General features: G+C 41.8%; 1 protein-coding gene across 2 annotated transcripts in view; it reads left to right on the forward strand.

Annotated features, from left to right (window-relative positions):
* The window catches only part of dph1 (diphthamide biosynthesis 1), a 44,888-nt gene that overhangs the window by 9,596 nt on the left and 7,565 nt on the right, over positions 1 to 27,727 (forward strand). For both annotated transcript variants that reach the window (XM_055513758.1, XM_029171577.2), the window contains exons 4-9: positions 14,332 to 14,453; positions 17,401 to 17,555; positions 18,716 to 18,837; positions 22,494 to 22,562; positions 23,190 to 23,346; positions 25,685 to 25,785. In XM_055513758.1, the coding sequence (XP_055369733.1) occupies positions 14,332 to 14,453; positions 17,401 to 17,555; positions 18,716 to 18,837; positions 22,494 to 22,562; positions 23,190 to 23,346; positions 25,685 to 25,785 (726 nt within the window). The remainder of the gene's footprint in view (positions 1 to 14,331; positions 14,454 to 17,400; positions 17,556 to 18,715; positions 18,838 to 22,493; positions 22,563 to 23,189; positions 23,347 to 25,684; positions 25,786 to 27,727) is intronic.

The following is a 27,727-nucleotide window of genomic DNA, read 5'->3' on the forward strand; positions in this document are numbered from 1 at the left end:
ACACTTCTGAAGGCTACTGCAAAACAAAAAGAAGGGAAGCCATCCCTTTTTTTTTCCAGTTTTGCTTCTTAGTTGCTGTCTTCCTGGTCCCTTTAGCTTTTGTTTCTAACGGACACTGTCTGCTAAGTGTTTTCTCAAACACACGACTGCTATCATTAAACACAGAGTGGATTTCTTTTATAGATGTTTCGTCGATAGTAACCTGATGACGAGATGGATAAGATGAGGAATGGAGCATCAATTTATAGTTGATTTGACCTGGGAAACACAGATCAGAACCATTTGGTGGCTGCGTGCTGTTTATGTTTACTTTCACTTTACATCACACATTTATTACATTTATACTGTAAATGGGAAAACTTTGTTTTTTAAGTAAGATGATGGTGACTTATTGATGATGGGGTGTGGTTTTCTCAGCCTGAGAGCTATTTGAGCACTCTGGCTTTAAACCATTGGCCCGTGTACTGTAGCTTATGCTCAAATATTTGAATTGTCATTGTCCTTTCATTTATTCAACCCCTCTTTTGGTTCATCTTTTCTAATGACACTAATTGCTTTTCTCATTGTCTTGATATTCCCTCCGCGTCTGCATTTCTCGTCTTGTCCTCAGAAGAGAATATGGTTCTCACGGTTTCCCTTTCTTTCGACTTAATGTTGCTTTTTTACTGGTTTGTGTTACTGTGTAACAATTCCTTTTTTTTTGTTCATGTCTCTACAGATTACAGATGAGCAGTAATAGAGAGTATCTTCCATCTTTGTCACAGAGTGAATATGTAATTACAATATTTTTCAAGGCAACAAGGTCATCCTTGATTACTCGACCACTCACTTAAGGACATTTCTAGTCTAAAGCAACTCGGGTCTCCACGGCCAGAGGCATTATGTTTGTTAATTCATTTGTACACTTGTCCAGTTGTCATGAACACAGCATCTCTTGAATATCTTCAGAGTAGAAGATTAGGCTGATTAGAATAAATCTTCAGTCACACATGCATATAAGCACCAACTTGGCAGTAAATCTGCTTTAAGCGTTTTCCTGCACAAAATAAGCTCCAGGAGTTTAACCAAATAGCAGGTTTAGGTAATAATTTTATACTTCAAATGTTCTTTCCTGCAAAATTTAATAATAATTATTTAAAAATGTGAATTATTTTCCCTAACCTGTAATTTGTTCAGTTTGGTAGGTTTCTTTTATCAATTAATGGATTAATTGGCCTAAATGTCAAATGTGAAGCTGTGAAGATCCAAGTAATAAATGAGCATTCATAAATGATTTGTTTGGTCTCTCGTAATCAGATAATAGTGCATGACACTGGTTAACATACAGTGTCAGAACAGAGTTGCAAAACCTCTGCTCCTATTAAATGGGAATCTGTTTGAACCCTGCATTTAAGACGGTCAGTGCACTTTGACTCACATTGTGTATACAATATGGCCTTTGCCTCTGTGATGGCCACATATCCAAAAAAACATCTCTTCATTGACAGCCACACCATGTCTGAGGGCTTATGGGAGCAAACAGTGAATCTAAGGTCAACACAATCTGCGGCTTTCACTGTTTGATCTTTGCTTCTAATGCTTCAGTGGGATTGTAACTTTTGTAGGGGAGATCCAAAGGAGCTCAGGGTCAAGTCATACTGTAATCAGATGGATACTGCCCAGGGTCTCAAGACATACTTTCAGAATGTGGCTGATCCGTTACAAGGCTTAACCTGCAGGTGAAAGCTGTCTGTCTCGAAAACTACCCAATATCCAGCACATCCACCAGAACCCATTCCTCAACATCTGATATGTCTGCTATGAAGCTTGTCCATTGTTTAGTCTAAGTTAAATAACAATGATTACCTTGTTATTTACTGTATTGCATCTAAATTGAATGATATCGGAAATATTATTTGAATCTGCCTTCATCAACATTTTAATCTTGGAGCACTTTTTTGTAGTAGTCAAGCTTACTGACTTACTTACTGTAGCGAGGGCCTGTCCAGCTGTGTTCCAGAGATTTAATGCCCGTAACCATTGGGTGCTGGCACAGCAGAACGTTAACCTCACGCCACCTGCCTACCAAGGGGTCCAGGAGGTGGTCAGCTTCAGCATCACTATCATCGCAGCCCCTTGTGCCTGTGAGACAGGGCTGAGGTCCATGTGAAAATGGGGATGAAAGGACTAAGCTGCTCTCAGAGTAAGGAGCTTCAGAGCGATGGACTGCTAAGTCTTAATGAGGACAAGCTGCTCTGAAATATGGCCATGCTGCAGTTAATGCACTTAAGCCAAAACACACTCCCTTTACATATGAGCTTTACAGTCGGTCTACCGTACTTAACGTGACAGGCACCGCTTTTCTGCCGGAACCACAGTCTCTCGTTGTCTCATTCTCTCTCTGTTTGTGTCCATCTGTTTGTCCTTCTGTCGCCTTATCTTTTTATTTGTTCCTACCTCTTTCTTGTTTATTTGTTTTTATAGTCATTTTCACACTATCCAAAGGGGAAGCTATGATGTTGAACTCCTATTAACATATTTACAATGATGCTACCCCACAAACTACAGCCTCCCAAATGAGCTTAGAGTAAAATCACTACAGTTCTCACTTCAAAGTCAAAAAAATAAGATAAATAAATAAGTTAAGTGCAAGAAACTGCAGATGCTCCCCTGGCTGTTTGCTTTTCACCGGGAACTACAATTAACTGGCATCATTAAATTCCACTCTAAAACCGAAATATAAGTATTTAGAGACTCTGTATGCAGGACACTGACACCGAGCCCACTACACTGCATAAAGTCTAAAGGACAAAGTCTTTTGTAGTTTTACTGTCCTACTGTAGCGTTGACATTGGCATAGGAACGGAAAGACTTAGAAAATCTGCTTTCACAAGTAAACAAAAGCTTTTAGAAAACACAATTGGTAACTTGCGCAGGCAGACAATGATGCATGTGCTGTCACTGTACCATATGTTTCATTGCCTTTGATGGTATCCCAGCTGTCTTGTTCTAGCTTTCAAGCATACTTTTCATGAACTTTGTTGTGTATTTACTGCTGCAGCCTTTGCAACAGCACAAGAATACAAAGACAGGAACGGAAACTCTGTGTGTGGGGCTGTTGCCATCCCTTAATCCTAGGGACAGTGCTAACATTTAAATCCCTCGCCTCTACACAGGGATGTTGGCCTGTCACCTAATCTGAAGTCTTGTTCTCGCATGTTTGGTGGTGCAACAGCAATTTGATAGGCTCACAAATCCAACGGCCACCTGGTACTGGTGCAGGAAAACAATAGTGAGACATGTCAGACTAATCATCACCTTCCCAAACAGTTTCAACCAAAAGAAACAGGATTTATTGCACAGCTGTCATTTTATAGTAATAATTTCACCGAAAACAGAAAACAATTTGTTGTTTTTTAGGGCATCAATTGATCCCATTTCCACTATTTGAGACTAGTCAGACAATCAGCCTTAAAAAGAGATTACATTCAAAAACTGCCTTCATTGTAAATAAATATGCTTTTTATTAATAATAATATTCAATGTGTTCTATATATTTACTGCTGCATGACTTACATATTGGGGGAACTAATCATTCATCAATTATGCTTTTTAAGCTTTAGAAAAAGCACAATACACGTTAAAATTAAATTAAAATAGTGAGCAAAAATGCATTTAATAGTATTAGAATAGTATAGTTAACATGAGTAAAGCACCAAAACAAACATAAGTTTGTATTTACAATGAAATACAAAACAATTACACACACAGTCATTAAACCTTGTGTCTGTTAAGCAATCTGCAGCAGACAAAGGTCCTTACCAAGTGAAACATGTGTAGATTAAAAATAACTGAGTTCTGCTTCTTAGTAAGTATGGGACATGTTGAGGATGAGCAAGTCTGTACGAGGTTTTATATGGTTTTCTACTCTGAGACTGTTGCTAGCACAAGGAGAACAGAAGGTAGCTACAGATATACACAGTATACAGAATAAAATGCACCAATATTAACAAGAACAAATAGAAGAGAATTAAAGAAAGCAGAAACTGTGGCAATTAAGATGTCTAAAATGTCTCACTGAAAGCCCTGACAGTCATCAAATATTAATTTGCCTGAGATTTGGCAGTTTTTCTGAACCCGTTCACCAGCCGTTCCGTAGAATAAAAATATATCCCAGGTTTTTATGCTTTAGCATAATAAAGCCCACATTTGTGATTAATATAGAAACAAGAGTAGGAAGAAAGCGTTCCGAAAAAGGCTTTTATAACCAAAGACGGACCAGTGACTAAGCCTGTGCATTGAGAAGAGATGGCCATATACCAGTACACACGGTGAGTCAGGGATCTGCAATTTGTAACCACCTCAGTGCACCATAATAAACGATGTGTATCATTCAAAATCACCTAGCTGTTTTTAGTTTGGAAACAATATATGTGAAAAAATTCCAACCCTAGTTTTGTTTGAGCTTTTGAAAGGAAAATTGGCAAATTATTTTCTCCTCATCTTGAATACATGTTATCATGTCATGTTACAGTACTGATGTTTAGTGAAAGTGAATCACTATCACTAGCCTCAAAGAAACATTTTAACCATATGTTTGGGTTGCGAATGAGCCCCTGCTACTTACTCACAGAGGTTGCAATCTCCATGGTCCCCAACTCCATGTCTGGTCTCCATTGCTCTCCAGTTCACAACAGCTACAAAAGGTTTGCGACCAGTGGGCTTCAACACCTGCTTTCTTCCATCCTGGCTTACGCTCAGTAATTAGTGACGTTTTTGAGACATTGCAATTTAAGCAACCTCTTCAAAACTTTGTATGCAGGTTTAAGTGGCTTTAGTGATTTGATCATTGAAAATGTTTAAAATTGAATTTGACCGTTGCCCATCATAGCAGTCTGTCAAATGCCACGCATGAGAAATGGCTTCTGCAATGGATGATGTTCTCTTGGCACTGACTTCGCTCTAATCAGGCCCTGAAAGCTTCTGAGTCGCTGCTTTTAAAAATAAACAGACGTGGACGGATCATTTTTTTACAGTGTATCGCGTCTAGCGGGCGCTTTGTGATGCAGGTGTTTAACACTATGCAACCCTGAACCCGTGAAAATAAGAAGTGTCGAGTAGAATGTGTGACCAGCAGTGACATGAGTGTCAGAACAAGAGTGGGATTCAGTCAGGTCTGATCGGCGCTGCGAGCTGGTGTGGAGGCAGTTGGTTCTGAGATGCTCATTGTTGCGCCTTCTGGACGACCGGCTTGTGCTTGTATGTATGATTCAACAAAATGTGATGGAAGAGGCTGACACGGCGGTCCACTGACACAATGTGAGTTTTCTCTTTCTCTCTATCGTGGTCTTTGCTGAACACCTGTCAACACATGCTCCAGATGACCCATGTAACCATCCTAGCCAGAAGCAGTGTGTTGGTAAATTAGGGTACAGTATGCACACACAGCCCGCGGACATCTTCAGGTCCTTCGCCGCGGCCCTTTCCATCCATCAGAATAGATTTCGCACAGCAGGTTGAATCATTTCTGTCAGAGTCGCAGTCACAACCACCTGGGGTAAATGTCAACTCTGCCATTAGGAAGGAGCCCGGTAGGAGCCTCAAACGCCTCTCACACCATCACATTCTTCATGGCGCCCACAGCACAGCTGAGCTGTAGCAACATGTCTGGGTGTAAATGAGTAAATGGGGCCGTGTGCCAGTACGATATGCGCATATGTCTCTTTGACCATATGGGCGTGCGGCTGTGGTAACTCTTAATGCTGCTCTTTGATGATATGAGCTCTTGGTATATATACAAGCCCTTTGCTGCCCCACACAGACACATGCTGCTTAATTAGCCCCCCCGCCAGGCACACCCTCGGTGTCTTTGTGTTACACTGAGCTCCAACAACATCATCATCTGCCTGCAAGTCAGTGTCTGTCTGATTTTTCTTATTTATGCATTTGTGGAAAGAACAAAATCTATGTGGTGACTTGAATGAAAAATGAGTGAGAAAGAAGTTTGAACCTTCCCTTAAAACGCATCTAGCACAGGTAACAAATGTTACTCTTCCTTAGTGTTTGGTGCATTTGATTAGGTTGCTACATCACAGTACATGAACTGTGAAGTGAATGGGCCACACCCATGTTCCTGCCCATCTCACAAAGACATGGACGATGACTGAAACACCTGCCAGCTCTGCCTTCAATAATCTTACATCTCATCTAGGAGACATCTTGTCCAGGCAGACTAGGTATCCTGATAGGTGCTGACACTGTGTAATATGATATCTTGGCAGATAGCACCTTGGAAATTGCCTGGGCTGTCGTGAAGGTACAATTGATTCCCACTAGAGATACAGTAAGAAAAGGAAAGAAATGGTCACTTTGGCTGTAACTTGAACAAGACCAGACAAGCCGGGCGGATGTCACGAGGGCGTATCGTAATGTTTGACTTTTGATGTGCTAGGGGCGGGCGTTCATGCAGAAGTCGGCGGTGGAGAGATCAACAGTGGTACTGCAAACTGGACACTTCTTATTTATGAAGCCATGATATAAACACATTCCCGTCCTCTCAGCAGTGTGTAGAAGAGATAAGCAATATTGAGCGCTGAAGGTTACAGTCCCTGTTTTCCTCTTTGTTCTCGCTCCAACACAGCCACTCAGACCAGCCATAATCACTCTCATTTTGGATGGCTCCGTCCCAGGCACACGTCCATGTAATTGCACTCACGGAGAACCATGTAATATTATGCACAGCCCAGAAAGAACGTACTGGGAGAATATCCCATATGCTTTTAAAATGTCCTTTCACAGTAATTCGACTGACATTGCTGTGGCAGCTGAAAGTTGGTCTGACGCGATCTGCAAATTGGAAAGAATAGAAATCACAAAAAAATCTGAGTGTAATTTGAAATTCTGATTCGTGCTGCCGTTTAGGGTTTTAGTCCGTCACGAAGCATCATTGGATTGTGAGCGTAGTTCAATAGATGGCTAGGAAAAGATGTTTTGTAATCCAGCATGAAACTGCTACTTTTCCCATGAAAAGATGGAACATAGCCGTTTGTCGCATTTGTCATGTTTCTACCTTTGGATATTGTTTTGTACAAATATTTGCATATATTACAAGCCTGCTCCTCTTTGTAATTGTCTTCCCTCATCTGTTCTCTGTGCAGGTTTAAGCTTCACACAGCTATGCACAGAGCAGAGAGGAGGTTGTGTTTTCCTTGATTCCTCATAACCATAAGTGCAACACATTCTGCCAGCGATAGTCATTTATGAGAGACATGTTTGCAGAGTTATGTTCAGCTCCTTTTTACCTTTGTTTGCGCGTTCATCATCGTCTGTTGAAAACCACCCACGGCGATCAGGACTGAGTTCATTCAGCCACGTCCCGTTCTGGTCTGTGAATGATTTTGTTATTTTTATTTGGGAGACGTTTTAGATTTTGTTTTTTTCAGCACTTCCTCAGCTCAGCTCAGTTCAAAACTTCTGGAGAATTCTTTCTGAGGATTTTAGAAGTCAGTTTTGGGATCAATCTGTGTTTTTTTCAGAACTAATAGCCAGGAGCTGAAAGTAGGCTGGTTGTTGGTATGGATAGAACATTATTTAGAAATTATAATAAGGTATGTGGTGGGTTCAGCTGTAGGATTATATTGCACATACATTGTACCAGTTGTAGTTGTCAATATGAGATCATTTAAAAAGGTTTAATTTATGTTGTCATATCTTTAGGTAAGGGCCATTAAAATATGTGTGTTTGTGCCTGCGCGTGTAGAATAACGTGTAACCTGTATGTATTATACAGTATTTATTTCTTAGTGTAATTGTCCTTTATGACAGACGCTATCTTGTACAGTACAGTATGTGTGGGTGATTTATGTTTGATGTGACTTGTTGTTCTTTAAGCTTTGCAGAACGCGCTTCAGCTTCCAGTAATGGAGGCCTCTGAAAGGCCCTCAAAGTGCTCCCTTCATTGCACTTTTGCGTCTTTGCTCTTTAAAGTTATTTCAATTTTAGCAGCTTTGAAAGCTCTAAAAACAGCCTTTCTGTAGCTGCCTGTGGTACGATTAACTACATCAGGTCAAACAAGAGGTGAGTAAACACAGTAGTTTCAGCCAGAAGATCAGCTTCACTGTAGCTTTAGGGTTCTGTTTTCTCCCGTCTTTGGCTCTTTATCTCCAGCTCTGTCTTTTCACCCCACGGATCTGATAACCACTGCGTAAAACTAGATTCACTTTTCTGTATTATGTTTTTGAGAGATCCTCTGAGATTAGGACTGCTCCTGATTGTAGGCCTAGCTCCGGGTCTTACCTCCTACAGCAGTTTTGACACAACAACGTTCACTTGTAATAAGTGCCATATCACCATCTTGTTTTGTTCAGCAAATTGGATTGCTGCTCTTTCAAGCTCTTTTTTTTTTTACTCCACTGCGTTGTGCAGTTCGGAGCTCTATCTTGATAAAGCTGTAGGCTTTTCCCATAATGACCCATGGCTCAGGCTTTTGAATAAATGCCATGACAAATAGATGTGATACACTCACAGAAATAGCAGTAATGATCTTGTTTTTCGGGGAGTTAAAGGATTATCTAATGGTATTACTGAAAACATCTGTCTCAGCGTCATCCCGCATTCACTGTCGCGTATTGCTCTGTTTGCTCATTCCTGGCAGATGTTCAATGGCTGCAGTTAGACTGTCATATTTTTCACAGGGTTTTGTCACCACATTTTCCCCCGTGGAAAGCCCAGGATTCATGTGTCAATGCGGCAATGAAATGAAGTGAAATAGGAGGGGGGAGGCCGGACGGAGGATACAGTGTATAAAACGAGACACGACGTGGAGGTCATTTAATCTTCCTAACCAGTTCCTCCGGCCAAATCAGTTTTTTTCCTGTGTGTGTGTGTGTGTGTGTGTGTGTGTGTGTGTGTGTGTGTGTGTGTGTGTGTGTGTGTGTGTGTGTGTGTGTGTGTGTGTGTGCACAAAGCAGATCAGATGTTAGATTTGCTAATATTAGAAACCCAGATGCAACTTTTGAATGTCCACTGATCATCTAGCATCCTTTAGCATTCTTCCTGATTCAATCGTTCTTTCCCTCATTTACCTAAATTGATCCTATTTAAGGAGGAAATAATGAGGTTACCTGCTACCTGTACCTCATGTCAGAGCCCACATAGAGAGACACACAAAATAGGCAGAAGGCGGTAGTGTAAGAGATGAAAGATTAGTCTTCGACAGATGTAGGTGTGCAAGAAACAACGAGATGTGTCCTTGTGTGCAGGTTTCAGCTTGTCACTTTGTTGCCTGTGAGACCCAGCGTGTAACCTTTGCTGCCATTATTCCTCAGAAGTAGAAGAAAACCTCAGCGGCAGCGCAGTTACGTGGACAGACAGCCTTCTGTAGAGTGATCTGCAGCTTCCCACTTCACAGTTTGGCTGGTCGCAATGCACACTGTAGTATGTGCAATAAGGACAAGGCTTCAGGTTTAGTTCAGTCCTTGCTGCGTCTGCTACTTTTCAGTTGTACACACACATGCACAGTCATTTACTTTTCCTTTTGCTGTGTAATGATTTATTTATTTGGAGCGCTCAAGCTCCTCCACAAATTTGCACAAAATAATATATGGCTGGTTGAGTCGTACTGTTTGTCTCTACATAATCAATGTGCTTTAAGCCAAGTCAAGGTGAGTAATGCAAATGCCGCATGTATAGGTAAAGCACTCCTTTTGATCTCTATTATTTGGTGTTGATTTGGTTTCTCTAAAGGACGGCTCCACCTGAATCAGATGAATGTAATAGTGGGAGACACAAGAACCTTATTGAGACATCGGTTTTATTATGAGCTCCGAGCAACAGAAGAAAATAGGCTCTTTGAAGGAAAGCCAGCTGGATCAGAGTAGCTCCGTAGATCGTTTGGAAACGTCCTCATTATATCACGAACAAGGACACGAGCAGCTTAAATGAGTGATCTAACTGTGCCCACACAAGTACAGCACCAGAGATTCTCATGATTTGGGGACAGCCAGCCTTTATCCCATGCTGTGGCAAAGGCGGCAAGAAAATCTGGCCTGAGGTGTGGATTCTACTGAGCGTTCTGACTTAATAGACCAGCTGACAAAGAAATTTTAATTTAATATAGTGCCAAAAGAAGGTTAGTTCCCCCTAAGAAGATATTGCTTGATTGCTTAGCATGGTATAGATATTATATGTTTATGTCAGAGTAAAGTGTACCATTCTGAGCTATCTACCTATTCTGTTCACTTAAGTACAGCATATACCTACAATAATGTAAAAGCTTGGCCTCGGAGAAAAACCAGTGGTAACATTAAGAAATATCACATGTAGAGTGCACCCCAGCGTGTGCTGAGTGAAAGGCAGTGAATAAGCCTGAATAGATCTCCAACAACAACATATTGACAGTTTGAGTCACAAACCCACTTACGAGCAAGAGAAGTGTGAGAAAACTCGGCGCCCCTGGAGGAAACCCACACATTGTCAGGAGAACTTAGCATAGAAAGAGCTTTGAGCTCAATTTTTAAAAGCACAGATCTTTTCTTGGAGGGCTGCACTAACCGCCGAGCTCTGCCCTCCGACGTTGCTTTGCCTTGCTGTGACATCGGCATCGTGACTTTGACCACTGGAACGTATCTTCCATGCGTAAGTGGTATAATCCACCTCATAATGGCAGATGACAGTTTAGTTGTAGCCTGCCACATATTGAAGTTTCAAAAGCACTTACTTACTCAGATGCATAATATGTGGCAAACGTTTAATGATGCACCTTCAGTGATTGTTTGCTATAGTGATTTATATACTTTACTGCTTCTATAGCTGTGTTCATGCACTGAGCAACAATGGTTTGGGTTCTTTGAAGCCGGTCATTTCCATCATTGCGGTCTTTGGATCAGCCACGATGGGTTCCTGTTCCTACAAATGCCTCTTTTTGTTAAACAAGGATGTTTTTCAGTCTGTTTGTTTCCCGTCTCCTCTAAGCTGCACCGGAGGGATGTCTGCTTCTTACTCGGGTTGCAGAAATAAAAGCCAGGATAACCTCAAGCACACCCCACAACCCATAAAAGGATGAACTGTTCAGATGACGAGTGAGTTAGTCAGTGAGTTACACGAACAGAGTAAGCTTCTACCTCGTGTTGAATTATGTGCGATTAGCTGATGTAGAAGGAATTATCATAAATGCACGGCCAACATCCCACACTGTCTCGGTCTTTACTATTAATGCATTGAGTTTGTATTTCAGGACCAGTTTTTTTCCATAGATCAAATACCATAAACATCAAATGGAAAAAACACCTTTACATTTATTAAAGACACAGCTTTAATAAATGTAATTCAAGTCAGCTTTGATGTAATCTTTTAATATTACATCTGCGTTTGTATTCCTCTCACACACTTCATTTTTAGTTTCATGAACAATAAGAAGTATTAGTTTAATAACAGGACTGGACTGTTTCAGTTGCTAGTTACTGCTCAGGTTGTCCTTGGTTGGTGCTATATGTGATCTCTAAAATAATTTGGTGGCAATTTAGTGGGATGGAATCAAAATGAGAAGAAACCTGGATGGAACAGCACTGAGCATATTTAATGTATGCGTTGTACTAAATAGCTTCCGTCTCAAATATAATATTTTTATAGAAACAATTGTATAATTATGCCTTCAAAACATGTTGTAGGGTGTATAAAAATGAATAACATTGGAAAGCTAACCTGTTGTTGCTAAGGTTCATAACGGTAAACATAATGAACACGATGCTAGTCATTGCTTATTGTTGTACAAGAACAAACAGTCATGCTGTACATGCATGAATCTGTTTCTCAAGGAGTTATAGAGTGAAATGTACCTGCAGCTTCTCACACCTCAACACACATCAAAACACTCATGTAAATCGACTGACATTTAAACAGATGGCGGAGCCCGTTTGTTAAGTTCAGTCCATTTCAGTCTTCATCAACAGGTGAGCGAGCGTCATCTGCGGAGGAACGATTTGTCATCTCTTTGACGTCTGCTTCAACTTCCGCAATTTTGTGTATTTTCCCCAAAAAAACCAAGTGAAAATCACAAAAGTATAAATATAAAGCTTAGATGTTAGGAACACAAGGGCTAATCCGCTTTTACAGTATGCTTATGCTTAGCGTAGCCAGTCACGCTATAGGACCATGGAGCTGAGTGAGAGGCTATCATTAGGTACATCAGCTTTTGTGTTTCTTACCTTGTGGGAAGGCTGTGCGTATTTGTAGGAGCAAGGTTGTTGCACATTTATGCAACTCCAGAAAATAAAAAAATAAAAAACCTCCAAAAACATGAAATAAAAAGGACAGTGAATGAGAATACTAATCTCAAGGTGTCCACAACCTTTGTTCTTGTCACTGAAACTCAACCCAGCGACATGGGTTTTGTGTTTTTTTTTTTTTATTTATATTTTTTCATTTTATACCTGTTGTTGTCATCTTCCTGCTTCTGGCTGCGCACACACGCACACACATCCTTGTACTTCCGCGGAAGTGAGGTCCTCCATTGACATAATGCCATCCCTAGCCCCTTACCGTAACCCTAACCATCACAACTAAAGGCAGACGTCTAACCTTTGCACTAATCTGAACCAAAACTCACTTCTAACCTCAGCCCTAAAATCACATCTTAACCCTCAAACAGGCCTTCAAAGAAGTGAGGACCGGCCAAAATGTCCTAGCTTTGCTAAGAAAATAAATGTTTTGGTTCTCACGTCGATGCAGGTACAATTACACACACAAATACACACGCAAAATGCACACACAGACATAATCAAAACCACCACAAGACGGAAGGATAATTGATCCGACTGTGCAAAGGTAAATATTTGTTTACCAGATTAGCTGCGTCGCTGCCCTTCATTTAAAAGCAGCCGTTCGGCGAGAAGGACGAGGGAGAGCGGGAGAGAGAATCGCACTGTGGGTCGATGATGAGGAAGCCCGGAGAGAGCGCGAGGCAGAGATTACATCAGAGAAAATGAGCGAGGAAAGGCTAAACAGAAATGTTGTCTGGAGCCCCCTGTGTGGAGCGGAGCGAGGACTAAACAGAGGGAGAGGTTGCGAGTTGAAAGATGGGGCAGCGAGACGCATTAGTAAGAGCCTGTTGGCTGCTGGAGAGGCTGTTCTGTGTGAAGCCTCATCCTTTGACTCTTCCCCCCTCGACCGTCTGTCTCATCTCTATTCCACCCCTCTGTCTAGCCTAAATCTGTCAGACTACAAGCCACAAATACCTGGCAACTTTCACCACACGCGCCCCAACCCTCCCCCCTCCTCCTCCCAGATACCGACTTTTCTTGTTGCCGCTCCTCCCAGCTCCCGCCGACCTTTTTATTCAGTTGACTTACTCTCTATGCATTTACTTAGCGCTTTATTTGCCCGTAAAGGGCGATAAAAGACAGAGCTTGTTTATTTTGTAGTGTGATCACCAAATCATTTTAACGGGTTTGCGTACACAAACGCCTGAATAATAATGGAAGTTTTCCTCTCACGGAGGCTGTGAATTAGTTTTTTTTCTTTCCCATCACTGCTACAAAGTGGAGCATTAGGCCCACATGGTCGGAATATAGCCTGAATAGTGTGCTTTTATGCTGCAAACAATAGCTGTTGCTAAGGCTGCTTCTCCTCTTCCCAGGCAGATGTCCCCTATGAACTTTAATTCTTCCTTTTGTGCTTCCTACCATTTCTGAATGTTTTTCATGAATATTGACCCGTTAAACCTCATTTAGGAGGACTTTTACTATCAATCAGCTTGTGTCACACTCGGGCCTTTTGCTGCTGGTTAAATAATAACACCATTGTCCTGTGAAAGACAATGGTGATACCCAGTACACTACTGTAGTAAAACCATCAGGCAGCCTTATGTGAATTTCATAATACTTTATTTCAGATTTTTAAATGCCAAAGGGCAGGATCGGATCCTGTGACCTTGCTGCCTTCACTCTTCACCAGTGAAGATCTCGACCGGCATTAGACATAAATGGGAAACTAGTGTTTACAGTAGTTACAGTGGTTTAGCTGTTGGACAAGCTTTTCCCTATAATTTATATCACAACTTACTCCTGTTGGTCTTGTTCAAAGTAAAATTTAATTTGCAGATCAAAAACAGTTGCATGAGAAAGTCACACAAAAAATGAAGAATCAGAAGGGGGTTGAATATTTATCAAAGAACTGTGCAAGGTGTTTTTATCTGTATCAAATGGCTCCAGATTCATGACATTCAGCTCTCCCTTATTATCACGCTGCTTTGTATTCTAATATCTACGGTGATGATTTACACAATGTGCATGTAGTCCAATTCCACTATTTTATTTGATTGCGTGATTGATTGAAGTGTGTTTGCGCTCACCTCAGGTTCACGGAGGCAGATGCCATCGTGATGGGAGACGTGACGTACGGGGCCTGCTGCGTGGACGACTTCACCGCCCGAGCCCTGGGAGCCGATTTCATGGTGCACTACGGGCACAGCTGTCTCAGTAGGTGCCTTTTGTTGTTGTCTTTATCCATGTCTTCATTATTCTTTGCGCTGAACACAGAGGGCTCCCACCTTCGACGAGTGGGCCGCGCGAAAAGGAAGTCAGAGAACAGAGAGAACGATGCAGTTATTGATCAGCGGAGAAAACTAGTGAGTGCAGCCGGTCCAGGCCTGCTATGGAAAGGCATATTAGACCTTTGGAGCCTGGACATCACATCTACTCCATGGATCAATGGGGAACATGCATTAGAGCTGTCCTTTGAAAACCTCGAGCAGCTTTCGAGGACCTTCACTCTCTCTCCCGCTGTCTGCCTCTTGCAGAACATGGGAGGAAATGCTAAATCAATAGTTTTGATATATCCCTGCCAGAACAACCTTAGCTCGCCCAAATACCAGAAATAACCAACAGAATTTTAATACACCAAAAAGCTCTGTGTTGTTTCTATATTGTTTCACAGTTACAGTATTGTAACAGTTTGCGGAGGATTTTAGGGGTATATCTTTAAAGACTGGTACATTTCCTCTAATTCTGCTCAGAATTACCAGATAAAACCAACAAAAGACGACAACTAATTTCTATTGCATTGTGTCAGATGAAATATTGATAAAAGTGTTTATGATTATATGGAATGATCAACTGCTTCCCAGACAAATATGTTTGTGTGTATCATGAGGACATCTTCAACAGGGATTCGCAAGATGTCGGACACCTGTGGGTGATTAAAGGCCCAGTGTTGTGGGTGACTCGTAGAAAAACTGTCTCTCATGACCCTTTATTTCCCTTTCATTTCCTCAGCAGTCTCTCCTTTCCAATGTTTGTGTCAGCTTGTCCTTTGTCATCAGAAAGCAGGACAACAGCCTAAATCCATATTTTGTATTGGAACAATATTAGAATGTACTGTATGTGACTGATTTACCTTTAACATTGTAAAAGCTTAAGGTCTGACTAGTAAGACTGAGTAAGAGGCAGAGGAAGCCTGATGAGAGCATTCTGATGGGAAAGCAGGATGCCCCAATAGCACCACGCTATGTGTCATATCTATTGCTGAGCCCTCTTCCTTATGCAGATACATTATTTTATAAGAGCTCTTTAAAGCAACACATGGTTAGTTATTGGCATGAAGCAGCAAAAGGCTCTAGTTTTTGGTCTGACAGGCCAGTGCAATTCTTTTACCAATAGCATAAGTGATTTACTTCTAGTTTATTACACAGTTTAACATTTCATATACTGTGGGACTGTGTGAATCCCTTCAATCAGACCCATATGCTAAGGAGAGAACAAAGACACAAAATCTAGAATTATTATATAAAAGGTTTTTAAAATAAAGCAAATACCTTTTTATTTAAAAAAAAAAGAGCTGTGTTGTTTATGACTAAGTTAGTGCACTTTTGCTAAGTCATTTGCTGATTGTTACACTGTACACATGCATATATTAACACAGATATATGTTAACACAGATTTCATTATTTAGAAACAAATAGAATGCCAATCTAGAAAAATATGCGACCTTTCTTTCTTTTTACCCCAGATGAATCGCAGATGGGTCCCGTGTCTTGTTTTCCATCAGCAGAACAGCACTATCACTGCTTTGCGTCTTTTTTCTTCCAGCGCCAGCTCTGACGACAACATTTGCATTAGAGTGACATAAAACTTGGATTGTGATACAGTGCGTTGTGGCTGCGCTGCTACAAATTAGTTCAGGGACTAAAATAAAAGAAAGCAAATGTGACGTGAGAGTGGAAGCTGTGTTTTCACATTGATTTGCAAATAAGCCATTTGAAAACCAGCTAATGCGGCATTACATCCACGCTTTTCTTCGTGCCACTTGCTATGGATGTGTTCGTATTTGTTTACACGGCGCTAATAAGCCGCTGTGCTAAGTGACCTCATAGCCATAACACATAGATAAATAACACCGCTGATGGAGAAAGTGAGCCCTGTCCATCTCATTGACTGTGTCTGTAATTGCAGCGGCTAAGTGCTTTCAGGCTACCGGGCCCATGTGGACGCCGATCAATGCCACTTTTCCTTGCCCTTTATGTTATGTTTTTTGGGAGCGTCTATAAAGAAGTAATAGACTGCTGTTAGTCCCAGTCTGGATTTTTACTCAGCTCCTCCAACCTTCTTTTAGCCTGATGAGATATTTAACCCCTGAATGTCCCTCTAACCCTAAACTCTTATAAAACACTCATCCCTTCACTCTGCGCTGACAGTAAGCACATTTATCACCTCACTGTCGCCAATTAATTGACAACCACCCAACTATATATCATAAACACACACGCCTTGTGTTCTTGAGTTTATACTGCATTTTCCCCAATTCAAGAATGTCTCATTTCTCACCCGTTTCCATCTTCTGCCTTCAGTCATATTGTAAAGACATGTATCTTGCAGCTCTTCCATCTCTCCCAGCTGGTACGTTGGCCATTGCCTGTCTCATTGTAATACTTAACTCTCCTGTTACCTTAAATGTTACCTTAATCCAGCCCATTGAGTGAGCTGTCCTTGCTTATAACCCATTAGAACCACAATGAGCTGTTTGCTTAATCATAGTCCCTTTTGCTCCGGTTGTGCAAATTAAATGTAATGCAAAAGAAAGACTAATTGTGATTGGCAGTGCAAAGTTTTCAGTCTTGTCTCTGCCCTTTTTACTCTTTCTCAGCCTATCACCTACTAAGCCAAGCCAGCCAGTCTCTTGACTACCTCTCCTAGGCCTGGAAGTGCAGTAAATGGCCTGTGAAATGAATAGCATTAATAGTAATCATGTGTCCCTCGCCTTCCTTACTGTAAATAATTTGGTCGTTTGCTTCGGCTCCTGCGTAGCCGACGGAGTCCCAGTCATATGACACAAGCACCCACTGCGAGCTACAAGCTGTGTTGTCTGTCATACTTGACGAAACGGAGCAAATTATTCATGACTCCTGGTTGTGTCTGTGTCTCCCTGCAGTCCCCATAGACGCCACGGCGGGCATTAAGATGCTCTATGTGTTTGTGGACATCAAGATGGACAACGTACACTTCCTGGATACCATCAAGTTCAACTTCACTCCCGGACAATCTCTAGCTTTCGTCAGCACCATCCAGTTCGTGGCAGCGCTGCAGGTGATCAAGCTGTGTGTGTGTGTGTGTGTGTGTGTGTGTGTGTGTGTGTGTGTGTGTGTGTGTGTGTGTGTGTGTGTGTGTGTGTGTGTGTGTGTGTGTGTGTGTGTGTGCGTGCACATGTTGATGGTTGAGAGAGACTTTTTCAGTTAAAGTATAGAAATCCACACACACAGCACATGGCTGCCTGTTTTTTTTCTCCTGTTTCCTGTCTTTTATAAACAGTCTCACACTCCACACTTAAGCTCAGTTCGAGTGTGGGTTTTAGGAATCCAACAGCAGTTATTTTGGATTCAAAAGGTGGAGTGAACTCTGAAGGTCCCCCCTCTTCCAGCTCAGTACTGTTCTCAGCTCTGCTCTTTACATAAGCAGTTGCTGCAGCTATAGTATTACGCTTGAATGCATTTTTATTATTATCATTATTATAGTTTTCTCAGACTCACTGCTTTTGTGTTCTATAATGTTCTGCTGCATACATACGAGTTAGCTCAACATCCACTCTCTGGCTCTCTCAATGTTATTTGTGATAAATATTTTACACCTGGGTTTGTGCTTGCATACCGCACGTGTTTCCATCTCTCATGTTTGATGATGTGTAGGCATGTGGAGGTCACACAGTATGGGTGGAAGAAGCTGGGAGTTCATCTACATCCTCTGTGGACTACCTTAAGTTAGCCTTAAATCGTTGAATATGTCCTTCCATGTTCAAACAGCACTCCAGGCAAACGTTTCCTTGCTTTGCTTAAATAGAGTACTGTTCTTAAAAAAATAATTACTTCCTAAAGGCTCTATTAGAATTTGTCTGTTTTTATTTATTCTTTTTTTTATTTCAGGAGCTGGAGTGGCAATAAAGTTTCCATCTATTTAAGATTTTCAGTCTTTTCACAATCTTTGCATCATTGCCCTCCCTTGATCCTCATCTTCTGACGGCTTCTTTTTTTAATTTCAGCATGAATAGTTCCAATCTTCTGTCTCAACTGCATCTGTTTTCCTGTCTGTTGTCTTATGTGTTCTCTGTTGTGTGATCTATGTCCTCACAAAGCATGGTTTGAGTTATTCACACTTTTTTTAAAAGTTGTATTAAAACAAGAGGAAGAACTCAAGGTGACTTGGATGAAACCTGTAAAATTAAATTTTCCTTTTTCCTCACCTCTGTGCTACAGGCTGTGAGCGCAGCCCTCAAACCCGAGTATGACGTGCTGGTCCCTCAGTGTCGACCCCTGTCACCAGGAGAAATTCTGGGCTGCACCTCTCCCCGGTTGGACCGTCACGTCAATGCCATAATGTAAGAACTCTCCTTCCTCGTGTCTTCTACCTGGTCTTTTCTTCCTGTTAGTTAGCAGGGATCTCCAGATAACCAAAGACATCTGTCCCTGATGTACCCAGTCATACGGTAGCACCCTTCCCCTCATTAGGTTCCATAATTACACTTGTCATTCCCATGCCCACTACTGTGTCACGAGCAATAATGACTATGACATCACACCAGGCACACCAGATGAAGCCACAGTAGCTGTGACAACCCATCCTGTCTGTGTGCTTCTGACCAGGCAGCTGGAAACAGCCAGATGCTGATCCAGAGCATTCAGGCGGGATAATACTAAATTGTATACTGTAATGCCGGGCAGCCACTTTGTGACGGTTTCAAACCACATCCGAATTTACCGGGTTGTTTTCTCAAAGTACGACACCTGCTGCGGCACTTGGACGGTGACAAATGATAACCTGTGTAATATGTCACCGTTTGTTTGTAATTCAGTCTTGACTTGTGTGATTGTGATGTCTGTTTTACGTTCAAATTTTCCCCTACATTTCCTCTAAATGGTAAAACTAGAGCCAAATCCAGCAGGTAGCTGCATGAATCCTAAAAGACCAGTTCTTCTGTGTTTCTATGAATATAAATACTATGCATGGGAAACTTATGAGAGATTTCCTGTATGCGCAACCTGCCTCTGACAAAGTAATAGCTTCAGGCAACGAGCACCACCTCCGCAGCCACTTTGGGTCTATACAGTACGTCCCGTGCAGCTCTGAAGTAGAACCGATCCTATGGTTTGTGATGCGCAGTGGGTTGAAATAATTTCCCAGGAATAATTATGTCTAGCTGCATCACCCGGTGTCTGGACTCTTACCTGCTTGGGTTTGTGTGAGTAAAGCAGCTGCACAAGTACAAGCTTTTCTAGTGTATGTGTGTGTCGTTGTTGGAGTGTGATCACAAAACTAAGAAACAACGGTAAGGTTCAAACAAATACATTTGCAATGGTGGCATTAACTCCTCAAAAGCAGTTCTGTGCAGGTAAGATGAACACAGCTCACAGAGAAGCTCAGCACCTGATCATAAGTCTCTGTGTCTCTCTGACAGACACCCCCAGGCAGCCTCAGCTGGTCACAGCCCGACCCTGACCTTCTAACTCTGGCTCAGGCCAGACAGCCTGATGTCAACCACTTAAACCAGATGTTCCCAAGGTTCTGCCATGTCATGGACATCCTTCAAAATCAGATTCTCTGACTTAAGCACAGCAGAACACACTAGAACTATCTTCACAAGTACAGTAGGCCCCATCACTGAAACCCATTACAACACTAAAGGCAAACAGTGTAACTATAACTGTTAACTACCATTTCTTTTGTTTTTTTCTTTTTCTACGTGTGTGTGCGCATATGAATAAATGTAGGTACTATAGAGATGTTGCAGCAAGGTGCACCTCACCTACTAATGCGATGCCTGTTGTCTTTGAAGCAGAAAGTATGTTTCACTATCTCTGCATACTTTATCGTGTTATATATTCCACCTATAAATCTGATCGAAATATCGCCTCAGCCCAGACCTAAACTTCACAGAGCACCGCTTATAAAGACTTGCCCAAGATGATTTAGTGATATAGCAGCTGTTAAAGCACCTACTGCAGAGAGCTGAATTAAGTTTCTGAATACTTTTGAAAATGGGAGATATCAGTTTTTTAAAGTAGCTTTTTTAGTAATGTTAGAATAAATTCTGCACAAAGCACAGAGGAGGGGTCTGAATAATATCTGTATTCACTGTGTACCCATAGATAAATTACAGTATAATCTGACATTGACTTGAATTAATTTACTATCTACTATCTCTATGAAAGACAGACGTGTTTTTGGTGAATCCAATAGTCCACAGTCATGGTCAATGACTTAATCAGTACAATACATTTAATAATGGGGTGTCTTGCATTAATTAAAAGGAGCTGCAAGAAACTGTTACATGCACAACCTGTAATTGCATTTTACCTCAGCTATGGGGGCTGAGTGGCGCATTAGTCTTTGAGGACCACCTGGGAGCTTTAGAAAGGACCTGGCTTGTCTCGTCATTATAATGAAGACGCCAGGAATAAAGATCAGTGCAAAGTGCATAGAAAAGAGCTTTGATTAAAGATCTGCCGATTCATTCTAGCTCTTGCAAAAGCTCTGTAGCTCTCAGTCATAATTAAACAATGTGGAGATGTGCACATGCACAAATATATTTTTAACTTTTGACTATCTATCTATCTATCTATCTGTCTGTCTGTCTGTCTGTCTGTCTGTCTGTCTGTCTGTCTGTCTGTCTGTCTGTCTGTCTGTCTGTATACAGTATATACCTGTAGTCAAAAATACAGTCTTACTGAAATTATTCATAACCCTGGCAAATTCTTGTTACTAAGCTACTTTTATTCAAGTTTTTTTTTTTAGTTTTTTTTACCAGAGTTAACACTTATTTTCTGTTACACAGATAAAAAGACAATGTACAAGAGGCATCATTGTGGAAGAAAATAATTAGTGATCTTTTATTTAGGAGACCTTCCAACCTGAAAGGGATGGAGCTCATCGCTAAAGATGAATAGACAAAAATACCAGTGGAGACATGCAAAAAGGGGGTCAGTTTGATAAAAAGCCTTTGATTGCTGTAATAGCCGAAAAAGGCTATGTTATGAATAATGTAGAAAGTGCCACTATTTTTTTTCTTTTATCTTGTACATCAGTCTTATGATTTGGGAGAAGCTTGTGTCGTTTCCGATCAAAAAAAAAAACTTGCTTGTTGAATGAAAGTAACCCAGAAAGTAAGGCAGAAGTTACCAGAGGTGGAGTTCTGTGCGTGCGTGTATAGATATATACAGTATAGTCTCATTAAAATAACAAACAATAAGCCAGATGGAAAGCTCCAGGTAGAGCTGGATTCAAGCACAGGTCTCTAAACGCTACCAGGAGCCAGACAATCATGGCTGGAGTGGAGTGCGCTCATTGTTGGGCACATAATTGTATGAGGGCCTTGGATGCTGCTAAGCATAGGAGCGGTGCGGCAGAGGCTTTGCTCGACTTCACTTTGTGTTGCCGTTCACTGTTGTTTGTGCTACAGTGCACACATACACGCCTAGTCTTGGCCAGACTTGTCTCCAGCTAGACTTCATGACAAGCCACCCACGGCCTGCACTGAGCCGCTTTAAACACTGGACAGTTTGTGGATTTAATTGCACGTCCCCTTTCAGGAAGCCTGCGGTGACTGTACAGTTCTGAGTAGTGACTACCGACCTGACTGCCTTCGTATTGACAGCAGATTTCTTTTCCCCGTTAGAAGCAGTTTGTGTAAGGCTGTTCCCCCGGAGCTTGTGTTTTCAGGAACTCTACTAAGGCTGGTTCGTGAACTGTGCCTCTGCTCGGGCCCTGGTGGAAACAGCAGCACCAGACCCCGGGTTAATTGGGAGGGCTGGCAGTCCTCATAGAAATGACACGCTCCAGTCGTTGGGGTCATGTTCCCAGACAGCAGAGATCGACAGACCCTTCACCTGAGCCTCAGGCCTTCTGCCTGTTCACACTTTATTTTCTGTTAAAAGGCTAGAGAGGAGTAAATTAAAAAGAAGACAACAAGTGACAGGAAGCTAGTTGAAAACAAAAGATAACTTTTGTTTGACGATGTTTTGTTTCTTGCTTTGACAGTTATTTGGGGGATGGAAGATTTCACTTGGAGTCCATCATGATTGCAAACCCAGATATTCCTGCCTACAGGTATTGTGAAGCAAAATGACCCCTTTATACACAATGATGATTACAGCACTGAAGACTTTCACACAGTTTGGCAGCACATAAAAGACAATGCAGTCGTGGAATAAAGTAATTAACTGCCCAAACAGCTAACGTGCGATCTCCCGTTAGGATAATTCATTGGGATGCTTTATACATGCTTCTCAATCTGGCAGTCATGACCGCCTGCCTTATTACAGTGTCACGATAACATTTTGCAAGAATAAAGTTGCGCTTTGATGAGGTCTTGTTTGTATGCAAAGTAAGATCGGGTTGTTATAGACATACGCACTGTCGCGCAGATCACAGGTCTGTCTCATAAACAAGATTCTAATCTCAAGTGAACTCCTTGTACCAGAGAAAAGGAGATTAGATGCTCAAAAATATCTTGCTTTTCCCTAAGATACACTAACTCCTGTCATACTTGATGGCTTTTCATGATTGGATTTTTTTTTCCTAACGTCGTCGTGCTTTTCTCTCGTCAAGATAGACACCTGAACAGTACTGGGGTAATGTGCATAATAATGTCTGCCTGCTTATCTCTGTGTGCACATGCAATTCACAGCTTTCTTTGCGAGTTTTCACCTTTTGCTGTCCATATTTGTTCTGCAGATACGACCCCTACAGTAAGGTATTCTCCAGGGAGCACTATGACCACGAGGCCATGCGTGCCTGCAGGCTCCAGGCTATAGACGAGGCCCGTTCGGCCCGGAGATGGGGTCTGATCTTGGGCACGTTGGGCCGCCAGGGCAGCCCTAAGGTCCTGGAGGTACAGTAGGATTTTATAAGATGTTTTTAACACTCTGTGTGCCCTCAGATAGTGAGCTTGTGGCACACGATAACAATAAGTCAAGTTGTTTTTAACACTGGGAGCCTAATAACTGTCATTTACAGGCATAAATCGAATAAGTTAATGTTGTAAAACTCCTCTTTGCCAGACAGACTTCAGTTGACCATTATTAAAGCTACACGAATAAACGTCTGTTGATGGAAAACAACCTCTCGCTCAGCTAAAAGGTATAGCCAGAAAATAATGTGCTCTATGTTTGCGCTCACACATCCAGTTGCAGGCCCTTGAGTGAGGAACTTAAAGTCTTTGAGAGCGCCAACTATTATGCACTGGCATGCTTACAAACCTGTCCAGGGTGGCGATCGATGGAGCGAGAAGCCCTGTCTGGTCATTCCTAACTCACAGCTGCTGCTCCTGTTGCTGTCTTGTCTGTCATTTCTTTCCCTCCTATTTGTTTCATAAGCCCACTTTTTTCATCTTTTTGTGAAATGTAAAATGCAATGACCCTTCACTTTGGCGTTTGTTTTCCTCAATACATTCCTAATGTGTGCTGATTGGGCTAAAAGTGGTTCTCTTGTGATTCTTCACTGATGGTGCAAATCGATGTAGAAATATCAACAGCAGAGCGACAGGTTTCATTATTGCTGTAGCAGGAGAGAATGGGCCATTTGAATAAAAATCCCCTTCAGCTCCTATAGCGATCTGTCGAGATCTAGGAGTGTGGCTTCAGATAACCTCTCAGGTAGAGGGAACCAGAACTATCTGTGATAAGAGCACACTCATAGGAATGTCTCCTGGTACTCCCAAGGACAGTTCATATCAGCTACGCTCATATCTTTATCTTGCCAAAGAAACATTTATAGGGCTTCTGAACTTGCATTCTGCATCCATGAATAACCGCTCGCTCAACTCAAGATCCAATGCCTCAAACATCAACGGTAGCAGAATCCCTTCAACTTGATAAACAGGGTCCTTTACTGTTGTTATACTAGGAAGTTTCAGAATGGAAGGGCCGGTCCAACTCAGCCTTCGTACCTAAAGTGACTCTACATTGACCATCTACTGTCCAGAATGGTATAGGTATCGGGGGCATGGCGAATTGTAAGGCAGAGCTTCTAAATCCTCGCAAAATGTGTAATGTCACCTCTTTGATATAGGAAATGCCAGAGGTATTAATCAAACTGCGGTCCGATTGGCAACAGTTCCCCACTCGACTCCTGGCTGGACTTTTCTGTTCCAGAGCTGCCTTCATATTCATGTTTCTGAGTGGCACACTGTTTCAGTTCAAACTGTGGATGCTCATATCTGCGTGTAGCAGGCTGAACTCTTAAACAGTGCAGCTGCTTGGTGACCTCAGGATGTCATGTCCGCTAATGATATAGTTCTGATGGCTTCACCAAACCTTGCCCTCCAGCAGTCATTGTAGTGATGTACTGCTGAGCGTGGTGTTTGCGAGAGTCAACTGTTCAGGTATAAGGCTATGAAACTGTTCAGAGAAATGTATACCCCCACTCTTTGGGTGGGGAATCACTTACCGTTCATAGAGAATGTGTTCAATCACTTCATATCAATCAGTGTATAAAACTGCTTTCTAGTTTAGTTGTATTAACAAAACTTGTGAAAGACGGCTGCGGGAGAAGCAGAGACCGTCCCTTTGCCGCACGTTTGTTCAAAAGCTGTTTACCAACTTGCTCATACAGCATGAGTAATGAGCCCTCATGTAAACAGAGACCATCACAGCACACCAGAACCAGCCACATTTAAAAGTTCTATTTATGGGAAGCTCCAGGTTATAGAGCAGTAAGTTTCTGAAGTGGAAAACAAGCTTAGGAGGTACTGAGAGACTGAAAGCTGGGATGGTTCTGTGTCAGCAGTAACACAGGCAGTGTTCTGGACTCGAGGAGGGAATTTGATGCAAAGCACTCAGTCTTCTTTTCTGTCCTGTCCAACAGTTTTCAGCTCTAGGTAGAGACGGTAACGATGGGTTGTAGCATTTTAATATCCCATTTGCTGACATTTACTGTCAACATCTATAAGAGGGTCACAGTAGAACAAAAAGACATTCTGATGACCCACAGGATAAACTGGCCGGATTCCAATTTTCAACTGGGCCTAAAATTGACAGGATGAAATACAGTACATAGTAAAAATGTACAGTATCTGTCTTCTTCCACTAGACCTGGGTGAGTAGCAAGACAGTGGAGGCTGGATAGATATAATAATTGATTTGTAATTTCCCTGAGTTTGAGAGCTGTGATTGATTGGATTTGAAAACATTTCGATTTATCTGCCAATTTTATACCTTTTTCCTTTTTAGCACCTAGAGTCCAGATTGAAGTCAATGGGCAAGTCGTTCTCTCGAGTGCTCCTGTCTGAGGTTTTCCCCAGCAAGCTGGACCTAATGTCAGACGTAGATGCGTGAGTATGACTATACTGTGAACACTTACAGTAACATGTACTGAACACACACTAACCCAGAAAGAGGCGCGTTATTTATTAAGTAAGACCGGCCCGTGGCTTCTTCTTCGTAATTTGCAAGCGTTGCACTCCCTCTGAGAAATCTGACAAGGGATTTTGAAAAACTTGCTTGTGCTCCTTAGATTTCGTCTGTGATGTTCTCTTTTGCTCCTCTGCCCCAGGATGTGTGTTCTTATGGGCCTGGATGACGACCGCTTGTCGATCCAGTTTTTTCTCCAGTGACTCTGCATCGTCACTGAATCACTGATCTTTACTTTCACGTTCCTAATCACTTCTTGCTGCTTTGATTGAAAGAATAAGTCATTTGACTTTCAGACCCCCCCCCGCCACACACACACACACACACACACACACACACACACACACACACACACACACACACACACACACTTATTACAGGATGTAGTCACCCAAAACTTGCAATCACCAACATTTGAAATGTATTCTGTCAGCATAATTGCACACATAATTAGGGAGTCAGCGTAATTTGCAAGCGCACACTACAACAAGGAGCTGACAATTAGCAGCCAGCTTCTCAAACAACATTGGCATTCCTGTCTTGGTGAGCTTCCATAGTTTGCCTTGGTAGCAAATAGTCCAGTGTAATGAACTTTGATGCTTGATACTGTTTCCTCAGGCGCGACGGGCACAGCATAGAGAGAGGAAGTTCTACATGAATAGTCCTGTGTATTTGCAGTAAGAGCTAGAAAAATGTCTTTGTGTTGCCAGATTTTTGTTTTGATGTTTGCAAATTCTGTTTTCACTTCACTTTTATTTTAAACACTACACTGCTGTATGTTGCTGTTGAACCAAAGGAAGCAGTCAATTGCTTCAACACTATGATTTTATCGAAGTGTGACATTGTAGCGTTTCTAATGATCCCATTGTTTGTTGCTGGAATGAGCTCTACTACCTATTATTCATATTTCATTAGTGTCTTCAAAATAACAGCCCCTTTAAGTTTCTACAGTGGCATAGAGTATGAAGTGTTCAGACTTCAAGGAGAAGTTTCTTAGGCTTATCTGGACCTCCAGCCCTAAGCAGAAAAGTGAGAACCTCCAAAGGGTTAATGAGACGTTGATGCGCATCATGCTCCGATCGCTCTCCCGCACACAGAGGCTCTCGAACAGTCAGATGCACACACACGCTCCTCACACTCCCTCAGATTGTCCTCTCAGTGTAGTAATGAGAGAGGTGATGTGTGAGGGAGGAGTGGGTGAGCGAAGGACAGGAGGTCTGAAAGAGATCGAGAGAGAGAGGGAGCGCGAGCTGCAGAGGTAGTTGAGGGGGCTGTTTGGAAAGAAGCGTTCATGTTAAAAGCGTTTTTTTTTTTGTGTGTTTTTGTTTTTACTCTGCTCTTCGGTTTGATGTATGAGAGCAACTCCAACATTATGTAAGTCAGGCACGAATCCGTCAACCAAAACAAACCTTCCATGCAGACAAGCTAGCTGTGTAACAATGGCTGTTTGTAGTAGATTTGAAAGCACTGTTCAACACCAAAATAAAAGCACTGACTCATTACCTGCCAATGGGAGGGATATAGTGTACTGTAACTAGTCAGTTCATTGGGTTTATGTTCAAAATTTATTTAATTTTCTGTGATAAATATATATTGTTACTATTGTTCAGTGAAATCTATTTATGTGCACAGTGGACCTTAATAGTTTGATGGGGTTACGCTTCTTGAAAATCCGTGAATTGTGAAATTGCAATATTGGATGCAATGCTTCTAAAACACAGAATTGTTTCAAACCAAGCTTCCGTTGTGTCAGATGTAAAATACAGATCTTCTTATCCGACGACAGAGCACATCCCGGACTTTAAATTTATATTCTCTGATTCTATGCTCTGTTGTCGGAGCACAGTTTTCAATTTAATTGAA

This window comes from Betta splendens, chromosome 13, assembly GCF_900634795.4.
Source record: "Betta splendens chromosome 13, fBetSpl5.4, whole genome shotgun sequence".
NCBI classification, from domain to species: Eukaryota; Metazoa; Chordata; class Actinopteri; order Anabantiformes; family Osphronemidae; genus Betta; species Betta splendens.